At 40.5% G+C, this 13,252-nt stretch overlaps 1 protein-coding gene across 1 annotated transcript in view; it reads right to left on the reverse strand.

The window, feature by feature from the left end:
- Nucleotides 1-783: 783 nt before the first annotated feature.
- Nucleotides 784-13,252, reverse strand: part of wwtr1.L (WW domain containing transcription regulator 1 L homeolog) — a 60,031-nt gene continuing 47,562 nt past the window's right edge. The window contains 3 exon segments of the mRNA NM_001095377.1: nt 784-977; nt 2,335-2,447; nt 3,445-3,578. Coding sequence (NP_001088846.1) covers nt 796-977; nt 2,335-2,447; nt 3,445-3,578 — 429 coding nt within the window. The 3' untranslated portion in view covers nt 784-795.

Consider the following 13,252-nt stretch of genomic DNA (forward strand, 5'->3'; position numbering starts at 1 on the left):
AGAGTAGTGTTTCGAAAGGAAAAAAAAACAACTGAATTTGTCAGTTAAAATGAGTTACAAAAAGATAGTGCTTAACAAAGTAAACAAGAACATCTAAGATGCTTAAAAAAAGATAAATTGGTAAAAAAAACCCAAAAAAAACGTAATCACATTGTTTATAAAAATGGTGCCAGTTAGTACCAATCTGGTCAATATTTGTAGTGTATATAACTCTTGCCAAAGAAAATGCTACTTTCAAATGTGAAGTATTCCTTATCTAAAAGTGATACAGTAATATACTGAACGGCAACTAAAACAAAAAAAAATAAAAATTTTTGTGCTTCTGCCAAAAAATATATAGGAAGCACAGCGTAAAATGTATACGTGTTTTTCCTATTTCCAGCTGATTTGTAAAAGCTTATATTAAAACCGTTAATATGCATTATGTTCTCTAGTTATAAATATGGCCTGCTTATACAGGACAGCCCTAAGTCGATTCTATGTCTGTAGCTCACAACCTAAGCTCTACTTTTAAAGCCATCTGCATAACTGAAAACAAGTAACCAAGGGTTGTTACGTAGAAACAGAGCTGTAGAGAATGACACCAATAGTGATGAAGAATAAGGAAGAGAATCATACACACTGGTATACAAATACATATGCACCAGACAGTGGAGAATAGAACTTAGTATAACTCAGTAAGTCAGTATGGCAGCATGTGGATGATGAACTCATTCTCAGGCTCATCATACATTTCCGTATGGAAAGACAATTAAGCTTGGTTAATAACAAAGAAACTGTGGCTGTTGACACCAACTAGAGCCAGGTGAGGTAGGGCTCATTTTTATTCAGCACACACTCCACGTCGTTGAGACTAGGAATCAAGTCTTCAGACTCCAGGGTACCCAGGTCAACGTTTGTCCCTGGAAGGGCATCGAGAAAATCTGGAAAACGCGTATGAGGGGTCAGGTTCAAGGAGGGCTGGCCGAGCATCTCACCTGTAAGAGATATTGGAATAAACCTTGAGCAAAGATTTCAAAAAGACTATAGATATACTTCTCAGAGCAATTAAAGGAGAAGAAAAGTCTTCTTCCTCTTGCAGGTGCCAAATATTAGGCACCCCCAAGTGAATGTATTTACTTACCTGAAACGACAGGCCGGTGCTCCTATCAGCAGAAAACTGCACCAGCCCAGGGTTCTTCCAGCGAGCACCACAAAGCATCTGCTTTCGGCTCCTTCTTTCCTCTTACGGGTGCGCATGCACAGAAGAGTAAAAAGCCGAACTTTAACTAAAGTCGGTTATTTCATTCTACTGCACATGCGTCTGCCCAGGGAAATTTGAAGAAAGAAAAAGCCGGAAGAGGATCGATCCGTGGTGCTCGCTGGAAGATCTGCTGATAGGAGCACCGGCCCGGGGTTTCAGGTAAGTAAATACAATCACTTGGGGGTGCCTAACATTTGGCACCCCCAAGTGGAAGAACACTTTCCTTCTCCTTTAAACAAGTCTTAAGGTGGCCATAGACGCACCGTTAATATCGCATGAAACTAATTTTTTTTTACGATATTCGGTGAGTGTATGGTGGGAGATGAGCAGACCAATTTCGGCAGAAGACTTGGATATCGGTTGGCTCATCGATTGGGCTGGCAGGAAAATTTTGATTGGGTGCCTTCGGCCACTGTTAGTGCTGAAGCATCAGTTACAGGTAGAATTTTATAGTTTCTACCTGTATACCTGACGATTCAGCTCCCCATGTGTGTAATGAAACAAACAATCTTTCCTGGAAAGATCTTTTCCAGGAAAGATTGTAATTATTACATCTATGGCCACCTTTATACTTATTTATAGGAATTCTAGCTGGAGAAGCAAAGTCTCATTACTAAATTGCATCTTAAATTGTTGCCTTTTGTTGTTAGTTAGTGACTTGCGCCACCTTCTTTGATGCTGCTCTCATGGTTTTAAAGCAGGTAGTAATTACTGGCAACATAAATACAGGTATCATGACAGTTACTGCCAGTCAATGCAATATACAAGGAGGGGCCCTGGCAAAGTGGTCACTTAAGATCATTTTAATAGGAAAGTGTACAGCAGCTATCTGCATATAAACATGTAAAGGGGTCTCAGTATGTATTATTAGATTTTGGTTTGTGATAAGTACAGAGGCCCTGCTTTGCTCAGCTCCTAGCCAAGAAGGAGTAACTGTCACTAACTATAATCCCTAATTCCCCCCGAAGGAACCTTCAACTAAAGTGAGTGGTCTGACACATTTTTAGCTAAAAACCAAGATGGAAAAGTGACAATGAATAAAGCACTGTATCTCCCCGATAAACCCCATGCTGGTTGCTAGCAGGCCATACCTGTGTCCATTTCCTCCATGTTATTGAGAAAGTCCTCTGGAGTTGTTGGTATACTATAGCAACCTAGGCCAAGGCCACTGTCTGTGCTTTGTTCTCTGGAGTGGTATGGGCCACTGCAAATGAGCAGAGAAATGTCAGTACATATTGATAGATGTATTTCTATTATAATAATAATGGTTTTAAATTATACAAGAGTATTTAATATTATTAAAAACAAATATACATTTTTCCATCTGTAATACTTTAGTACCCTCTTTAGCAACCTGCAGTCTGTTGTCCTCTTATTACTGGACTAGAATTTCCAGCCCTGACTGTTCCACAATGAGAAGTCAGAAACAACCCTGGGGCGAGATGGGGGTTCTATATAGTGCAGATCCCTGGCCGAAATAGGGTTGCCACCTTTTCTGGAAAAAAATACCGGCCTTCCTATATATTTATCTTTTTTCCCTATTAATAACATTGGGATCAACCATCATTTTTACCGGCCAGGCCGGTAAAATATCAGCTAGGTGGCAAACCTAGGCAGAAATGGTAAAGTTAACTTAGAAAATACCACTAATGAAACAAATATAGTATAATGGTATAGTGTAGTTGCTTCCATATGCTGAGCATTTTATACAAATCAGTTTCTAACTCTTGTAATACTCTGGTAAATGTAAGAAGTCATGAATGGATTGCTTTCTGTGACTAGGGGAAGCAGTTGTCCCTCCCAAGATGATACCTTACATATAGTAAGTGATTGAAAAAAAAAATATATAGCTCAGGACTGTATAGGAATACTGCCCCCTGCTGTAAATACAGAACAACACAAATATCGTACACTACTGCTGACACATTGATTTAAATCCTACAAAATTGTCACTCTACTTGTTCCGGTTGTCATCATGCAGTGTGTAATTTACACAGTGTTGGGCTGTATTTCAGCGACAACATTTGTTCTACTTGTCACAATCTACTATAAAAACAATGATACAATTTTGCCATTTCCAGGTTACGGAAATTTGTATTTTATCTACTTCTAAACAACTTCACGGGTCAGTTATAAATGGCTGTAGATATGCATCACTTGTAACGGCTGCAGGGAATTTATCAGTGAAAAGAGGGACTTGCCTGTTGAGGAAGGGGTCAGAGCCATTGTTTGTTATAGGTCTTATCTCCTGAGGCATGGCAGGTGGGCTGACTGTGTTCTGAACTGGAGCCATGTTTTCCGACTCCATTGGAAGTTGTCTGCATAATGCAGCTTCCTGGATGAGGAAAGCAGAAAATGAGGACACAGGTTAGATATACAGCGCTGTGCAATATGTTGGCTCTCTAAAAATTCATGTTAATAATAATAATAGACACACAAATTCAAGGGCGGAAAAGCAATAAACTGTACAATTAGGCAAGTTTCACTAGAATTTAAAGAGGTTGTTCACCTTTAAATGATTGTTTAGTATGATGTAGAGAGTGTTATTGTAAAACAATTTTCTTAAATTTTTTATTATTTGTGGTTTTTGAGGTTGTTTAGCTTTTTATTCAGCAGCTCTCCAGTATGCAATTTCAGCAGTCTGGTCGCTAGGGTCTAAATTACCCCTTGAATAAATTTGCATAAAAGAGTGAAATATGAATAACAGAGGGCCTGAATAGAAAAGAAAGAGAAACAATAAAAAGTAGCAATAACAATACATTTATAGCCGTACAGAGCATTTGTTTTTTTTTAGATGGAGTCAGTGACCCCCATTTGAAAGCTGGAAAGAGGCAAAAGAGCAAGGCCAATAACTCAAAAACTATAAAATATAAATGATGAAGACCAATTGCAAAGCTGCCAGGCATTCTATAACATACTAAAAGTTACCTAAAAGGTGAACCTCTTTTTGTATATGTTTGATATAGAAAGTGATTTTAAGACGATAGGACTCATTTACTAAGGGGGTTCATATAGGGGGCTAGATAAGTACAAGGACAAAAAACAAACATACTTCCATTCCACAGATGCACAAACAATGAGGACAGGGGTGTGCTACTGGGCATTTTAATTTGATCAAACTGCATAAAGGACAAACAAGTTTTCTTTTTATAACATTAAAAATTCGAACAGTCCTGAGATGCAGGGGTTATAGTTCAGCAATCAGCGAAAGGCTACAGACTAAAGCTACAGCTACAGACGCAAAGAACCGATCGTACGAATCGAGGATTCGTATGATATTCGGACCGTGTGTGGAGAGTCCCTTCATTTTTCGTCCGGTGGAGATCGGACAGGTTAGAAAATTTCTGTCGGCTGCGGGTAATATCTCTGTGTGTATTGCCGATCGTACGATTTTCAGAGGGAGACTGTCACTGGCTTTAAATATCGTACGATTGCTGTCAGGGGCAGAACATCGGCTGATCTGTTCTTACAACTTTATATTTGATCTGAATGGTAAGACTTTGATCTTTATGGTTAGTGGCAGGTCGGGAGATGGGAAAGTCCGATCATACGTTGATTCGTATGATCGGATCTTTGCGTCTGTTGCCAGCTTTACTGGCATGAGAGATAACAGGAAAAGTGCCAGAGGCAAACACAACTGTGCTGCAGAGGTGAAGATTAAAAGCATGTACATGAGCAGGGGCTTAAGGGCAGAGACACACTCTCAGATTCGTCAGATGTCGCCCGGCAAAAAATCTCGTCTTCTTTGGGGCGATTAATCTCCCCGAACTGCCTCCAGCCGGCTAGAATGTAAATCGTCGGAGGGATGGCAATCAGTGCTCTTCATTTTCCGAAGTCGCTTCATGAGGAAACCTTGGGCAACTTCGGAAAATGAATAGCTCCTAGTGCCATTCCGCACTTAGATTCTAGCCGGCGCAGTTCAGGGAGATTAGTCGCGTCCGAAGAAGAGTCGATTTATCGGCGGACGACTAAATCTCCCTGAATCTTCTTGTCTGCCCTTAGCATTACTATAGAGAAAGCAGACCCCTCAGCTGCAAGGTGTCCCAAAGGATATAGGGGACCCAAGAGGCTCTAATTAATGAGCAATTTGAACATATATTGGTAAAACTGGACGACCTCTGGATTATTATTAGGAAAATTAATTTGCTGTGGGGCCCAGTAACATCTATGTAACGCCACTGTACATGAGGCCAGCTTTCTGCTGCTTGTGATCACGAGAATAAAATAAGACAATCCCAGAAAGACTCACAGTGAGTCAGTGAATGGGCTCCAGTCCAACTGCAGCACACTCCAAAAGTAATCTCCAAAAAAAGACAACGAATGTGGATTTAACAGCAGTGATACGCTTGAGAGAATATCCCTGCCCTGTGACCAGCAAGCAGCACTGAATTTAGGTCAGTCAATAGCTCTGAGCCGTTTTTTTTTTTTCATTCAACAATTATCTTTTTTAGGGAAAACAATTAATCCTATAATAATAGAACAAGAGTGAAATTCAGTAATAATTAGGTTGTTCCAGTATGTCCCAATAACCTGGAGCCGCTGGGTGGATGAGCAACAGTATGAGCTCACAAGGAAATGTCATGAATCATGTGTTGGGAGGAACAGAGGAGCGGAGCACGAGACTAGTCCTGCACGTGTTAGTGGCCTCCTTCTTCTGCCAACCCTGGCCTGAATCTTCTACTGTGTCATCAACAGCATATATAAATAAGGTATTGCATGAATGAAATAAGCTATGGATTGAAAACATCTAGAACACTGAAAGGTTTCTATTGTCTAGGGGAGTGGCGGGAGACGAAGGATACTAACGTCAATGCTAATGTTGCAGGAAAAGTCATGGTGATTGGATGGATTTTTACGATAATGGCTCAAAGGGAGATTTGTCAGCCACATTATCTCCCCAAAATTCTTTCCTACCAGCAATTAAGTAAATCGGAGAAAAAAAAAACATATGTGGTGCTCCAGGTTGCTTCACATGGCTGTTCACAGATTACATTTCTTTGTGGGGTATTTACAAGTCCTTTAAATTTATTTTTCTCTTTCTTTCTCACTCTCTCTAATTACAGGTGTGAATACACTATTTTGGGATTCTGCTGAAATCCTTCATCAAAGACTCGGCCGAATACCAAACTAAATCCGGAGTAAAGAGGAAAAAAAAAAAAGAAAAAAAAAAGTCACATGATTTTTAAGATTCGAATTTAGTTTGGCCAGACAATTAAATTCAGCCAAATCTGAATCCTGCTGAAAAAGGCAGAATCATGAATCCTGGATTTGGTGAATCCTTATAAATCAGTGACATCTATAGTCACTATCATGTCCTAGATAATGCAGGAATTCAGAGGCCCAAATCAGTGGGTGCTGAAAGTTGATGCTCAATAACAGCTAGTCAGTGATCCCCAACCAGTAGCTCGTGAGCAACATGTTGCTCCCCAACCCCTTGGATGTTGCTCTCAGTGGCCTCAGAGCAGGTGCTTATTTTTGAATTCCAGGCTTGGAGGCAAATTTTGGTTGCATAAAAACCAAGTGTCCTACCAAATAGAGGCTCCTGTAGGCTGCCAGTCCACATAGGGGCTACCAATAGTCAATCACAACCCTTATTTGGCACTAACTAGGAAAAATTTTCATGCTTGTGTTGCTCCCCAACTCTTTTTACATCTGAATGTTGCTCACGGGTGGAAAAAGGTTGGGGATCCCTGAGCTAGAGGATTTGGGAATTCTTTATTTATAAACACAAGACATGCTTTTTGTACTATTGTGCTAAAGTACAAAGCAAAAAGTGAAATAAAAAAACCCTAATGATCACAAGGAACCCAGACATTGTGGTTTGAATCAAGCGAGAAGCTGAGTTGTCATGTATAGGGAGCACATTATAAATATCTAAAGCATGGCAGCTTCAGGCCCAGCCTTCAGTCCACATCATGGAAACCCATCTTGGCCCTATGAACATATCACATAAAAGTGCTGAGGACGTCGTGGCAAGTTCATACTCGCTCTCAGCCATCTATTTAAGGCTTCACAGCAGCTGGGATTCAGATATGCTTTTCTCTATGAACTTCTGTAACCTTCCCTGAAATCCAAAGAAAGAACAGTCCCTTTTAACCTGTAAGTAACTGAATGGGGGAGGTTGGAGAATAATCAGTTGGGAGGGGGGCTGGTGATTGGGACAAGTCAAATGGCATTCAAATTTTTTGCATTTTGCAGTAACCCCTTTGCAAGCTCTGGAATGTGTCTTACCAGCAACTACAATGCCATTGCCATGGTACTGAAGCAAGGAATGTGATATTTGGTCTGACTGATTGAGCTGTCTGACAGTTGCAACTCTGTTCGGCTACATCAGACACTAGTGGGAACAGGCATTTGGGCTATGGCACATGGACTTGATTGGATCTCTGTTGCTGGCTTTGCTTCATTGTAGCATACAGCTGCACTCCAAAATGTGGCTCTTAGAGGTACATTTATTAAATCTCGAATATCGAATTCACGCGAGGTTTTTAAAACTATTAAATTTACATATACTCGAAATTCGACTGGCAGGTTATTAATATATATATAATACACAAAAGCCATGAATATCCTGTAAATTATATCCTTATAAACGGTGAGTTCTGATGTCATCAGTTATAAATGGTGAGTTCTGATGTCATTTCTGTCACATGACTCACTGAAACTTGTGTATTATAATAAATAAAGTACCCCCAGTTGCAAAATATGAGGATATTAGAAGTTACCTCGGAGTTTCATGACCTGTATAAAAACACTCGGCCTTCGGCCTCGTGTTTTTATATGGTCATGAAACTCCTCGGTAACTTATAATATCCTTATATTTTACAAGAGGGGGTACTTTATTCACTATATATATATATATATATATATAAAAAATTCTAATATCCAAAACTGGAACGAATTTTACCATCTCGAATCGAATTCAAACTGAATTTGACTAAACTTGATTCAAGTTTTTTTTCTCCGAAAAAGACTCGAATGTCAGGAAGGCTACTGACATGCCCAAACTGGTCCCTGGACGTCTCCCGTTAACTTATACATGAACTCGCCAGGTTTTATGTGGTGAGTTATTAAAGGGCCAGAGTATGAAATAGCTCAAAATTCGAATTAAAACTTGAATCAAGTTTGGATAATTCACAATACAAATTTGAAGTTTTGACCATAAAAAACCCACCAGTGCTTGGATATTGACTTGCCTGCCCCGGGACTGGGAGAACCCAAAGAACCCCATGTAATTAAAAACAAAAAGTGTTGCTGTCCCTGCCCCACCCAAGCCTAATATTTGCCATGCCCTCTACAGCAGTCCTGACTGTCCTACTCTTGAGCCCTACCCAAGCACAGCCAGTTAGGAAATTCCATTTTATGGCGTGACAAATCTATCTCAAAGCAGAATACAATACGTGCCCCCCCCCCTGAAACTCACAGAAGGACCCATATCAGCAACTGGACCTAGAGATACAGCATAAGCCTGTCAGTGGACACAATGGATGAATTTCAGTGCAGAGTCGGGGCAGAAGGCAGGGGATTATGTTTCCTCTACTGGTGCAGATATGCATCTTGTGCCCCTAACCAGCCACTACTTTTCTTTACTTAATTGGTACATTTAAAGGGATTCTGTCATGCTTATTATGATGTAGTTTTTATTTCTAAATGACACGGTTTACATATTGGTGTGTAGGCAGCCATCTCTCATTTTGCCTGGTCATTTGCTTTCAGAAAGAGCTAGCACTTTAGGATGGAACTGCTTTCTGGCAGGCTGCTGTTTCTCCTACTCACAGTAGGACCAGGATTTTACTATTAAGTGCTGTTCTTGGATCTATAAGGCAGCTGTTATCTTGTGTTAGGGAGCTGCTATCTGGTTATCTTCCCATTGTTCTGTTGTTAGGCTGCTGGGGGTAGGTACATCAGTAAAGAGCACAAGTCACATGACTGGGGGCAGCTGGGAAACTGACAATATGTCTAGCCCCATGTCAGATTTCAAAATTAAATATAAAAACACCTGTTTGCTCTTTTGAGAAATAGATTTCAGTGCAGAATTCTGCTGGAGCAGCACTATTAACTGATGCGTTTAAAAAAAAAATCCCATGACAGTATCCCTAAGACTAGTTGGTTATCTAGCAATATGGGCATAGTATACTCCAGTTGTCACTAGGGTTGCCACCTAGCAGGTATTTTACCGGCCTGGCTGGTAAAAATGATGGTTGATCCCTATGTTATTAATAGGGAAAAAGATAAATACATAGGAAGGCGGTATTTTTTTCCAAAAAAGGTGGCAACCCTAGTTGGCACAGAAGCCAAACTGAGAAACAGGAAAGATCAGGGTCTATAGACTTGCTAATGCCTACCTACAGTATAATTAAGACTTCACTACTTCTTTATTTAGCACTGCTATATTCAGATGACAGTTCATCATACCAATCAGTTCCTGCCCCACTCTGAGCATCATTAGGAGTCAATGAGCCTGTTGATATAATACACCTATAATAAATGAAAGATTGCTTTGTAAGCAAAGAGGGTTTGATGATAGCATTTCATTTAATTGACAGAGGTTCCCCTAGTTTCACCTTGTAAGACTCAAACCCCAATGGGAAACCTCCCTGAAACTGATATTCTCTCTCTCTCTGCTGGGTGTGTCTGCTGCAAACATAGCAGCTGTCAGCTCTGGAATTGCTGGATCTCCAGCCAGTGACTGCTGTCAGGTTAAAAGCAGAGTTAGGAGACCTGCCAAAAAAAATTCCACACCCTTTCACCCAAACCCTTCAATCTTGTTCCTGTTGCTCGGCAACGACAAGCATCATTAAGTCAGCATTTTCTCCTCTGGCCAGGTCCCATTAAAGGAAACAAAGGGAAGGTTGAAAGATTAGCCGAGGAACTGCGCAGTTCTTACAGTCAATAGATCACTGGGGGTGGATTGTCTGCACTACTACTCTTGCCATCACTCATTTCAAGCTGCGGGCCTCCAGCTATTGCTGAACTGCAAGTCAGAGCCAATGCAACAGTAATGGTATGAGAAGCCCAGCCTGAAGATCACGGGTGTAGATACAGGATTCAATAATATATTTTATAGAGAACCTAAAACCTTTATATTTAAAAGCAGAATAAGGTCATTAATGAATTCATCCCCATCTACAGCTAAGTGTCTGTGCGGTAAAAGCTGCCCATTAATTGGTTGTTCACCTTTCAAACACTTTTTTAAAGGTAAACAAACCCTTTACCAAAAAACCCCACCCCATGTAGACCCCCTCCCTCCTCCCCCCCAGCCTAGCTCCCCCCCCCCCGGGAAATGCCCCTAACTTTTTACTTAATCCTAGGGTTGCCACCTTTTCTGGAAACAAATACCGGCCTTCCTATATATTTTTTTTTTCCTATCAATAACATTGGGATCAGCCATCATTTTTACTGGCCAGGCCGGCTAGGTGGCATCCCTACTTACTCCTCGGTGCAGTCACAGCATCGGTGTTCACCGCAGCCATCTTCCGAGTCTTCGTGTCTTCTTCCGGCGCTTTTGCAATTTCCAATTCCGTTCATCTGCGGTTGCTCCAACTGCGCATGCATCGATTTCTCCGTCTCAGCTTACAGAAGAACCAGAAGATGGCTGCGGTGAACTCTGATGCTCTGACTCTACGTGGCGTGGGCAGGGTTTTAAAGTAAAGGGTTTGTTTCTCCTTTAAGTTCAGTTATTTTTAGATTCTTCACCAGAAATATAGATTTTTTTTAATTGCTTTCCATATTTTATTTTTGACCAGTTTTCCAAAATTGAAGTTTAAAGTTGAATGTTTTTTTCTGGCAGCTCAGTGATCCAGGTGCACATTCTAAACTGCTACAAGTTGCTCTCCATTAATTGATACATTTCCCAGCAGCACCTGTGGAATATTAGCAACTATTGTATCAATTATCAGCTGCCTTCAATGAAACTCTGCTCAGCAGAGCCAAAGATTAGAAATGTATCAACTAAATGTTTCAATTTATAACAGTTACAGAGTCAGTGATCCCCCTCTCCCACAGCTGCTTTAGAAAGACAAGAAAAATTTAACTTTACACCTCAATATTAGAAAACATGGTCACAAATAGAAAGTAATTGAAAAAAAAAAAAAAAAAGTATTTCTGGTGAACTATCTGAAACCAAGTGAACTGAAAAAAAGTGTTGGAAGGTGAACAAGCCCTTTAGTTGAGAGTCTAGGTGCCATAGATAAACCAGGTCCTATATATTCTAGTAACCCAAAAACTAGTTTAAAACAAAAGTTGAAAAATAAGAGGTGTTATGGCTCATAGTTTCACTGATATCTCTATTAAGTGCGAGTGCATTTATCATAGCCTGAAGAAAATTTGAATCAGACAATGACACTTGAGAATGGACATAAAAGAACGCTTACTCCTTTTATTCCTGCCATTTTGATGACATCTTAACATGCATGACATCAGACTGCACCCATTCCATTTAAGACGGCATGCATTCCTTTGTGAACAGGCATATTAGCACTACAATGTCCCCCAAACCCCCAGCATTTTGCTTTCAGCCCATCGCTCAAAGACAATGAAAAAAAACAAACCCCACCGCCTAGAAAATGATATGCCCATATGCTTGGCACAAAGAGAGAACTTAGGGAATGTCTGGGGCATGTGCTATGTGTAGAAATATCTGACTGTGTTATTAACAATTGTTCCCATGAATGATCACTGAATGTGAGCCTGTTATCGGCAGTGCCATACAAATAGGATAAACCCGAAAGGGTCCCAGGAGTGTAGAAGATACATTAAGCTTGAACCACCAAGCCACCATATCACAACATTCTGCAATACAGACGGATACCTATAGTGCCGTCCTTGCACTATAAATACAGTTACGGGACCTGTTATCCAGAAAGCTCGGGATCTGGGTTTTTCTGGATAACTTCATACCTTAAGTCTACTAGAAAATCACGTAACATTAAATAAACCCAATAGGCTGGTTTTGCTTCTGACAAGGATTAATTATATCTTATTGGATCAAGTACAAGGTACTGTTTTATTATTAAACAGAAAAAGGAAATCATGTTTAAAACATTTGGATTGTTTGGATCAAATGGAGTCTATGGGAGATGGCCTTTCCGTAGTTTGGAGCTTTCTGGAAAACAGGTTTCGAGATAACAGATCCTAAACCTGTACTGGACAGAAAAATGAATAAGCAAAAAAGCACTAAAGATAGGAACCCCCTTCTACCCATGGAAAACTATTCTGTAGCAGTCTGGGCCACCACCTGAAACCATATTATCAAACTCCCTAAGCTTAAAACTTTTATGATTGGTGTAGAAAGAGGCATCCTGGCCAGTCCAAAGATGTTTTTATCTAGTGGTTTAGGGTCAGGGCACACAGGCAGATTCGGGAGATTAGTTGCCCGGCGACAAATCTCCTCTTCTTCGGGGTGACTAATCTCCCTGAACTGCCTCCCCGCCGGCTAAAATGTAAATCGCCGGCGGGATGGCACTCGGAGCCATTCGTTTTCCAAAGTCGCCCCAAAGTTCCCTCATTAGGCAACTTCGGGAAACGAATCGCTCAGAGTGCCATCCGCCTGCACTTTAAATTTTATCCGGCGGGAAGGCAGTTCGGGGAGATTAGTGGCCCGAAGAAGAGGAGATTTGTTGCCGGGGAACTAATCTCCCGAATCTGCCTGTGTGCCCTTACCCTTAAAGTGTTACTGACACTAAAAATTCTGTTTTAAAAATATTAATCTATATTAAAAGTTAGATATAGGTTACGCTGATGTTTTTTTACTTACTTTGGTAAGTAATTATTACTTGAAGTTTGTAAACCTGACTGTCCCTTCTCAGCCTCAGCCTTAGAAAGAGTTTCTAATGCTAACGGACTCCTGCTGCACAAATATGGCAGCCTCCTCATACAGGAACATGGGGGTAAGAAAGGTAATGTAAAAGCATCAGGCAAGTACTTATTTTTTAAATGATATTGTTATAATAGATATAAAAAAGGTTATTTTCTGGTGTCAGTATCTCTTTAAGGCACTAGTATCCATCA

Source organism: Xenopus laevis, chromosome 5L (genome assembly GCF_017654675.1).
Source record: "Xenopus laevis strain J_2021 chromosome 5L, Xenopus_laevis_v10.1, whole genome shotgun sequence".
Taxonomy (NCBI): domain Eukaryota; kingdom Metazoa; phylum Chordata; class Amphibia; order Anura; family Pipidae; genus Xenopus; species Xenopus laevis.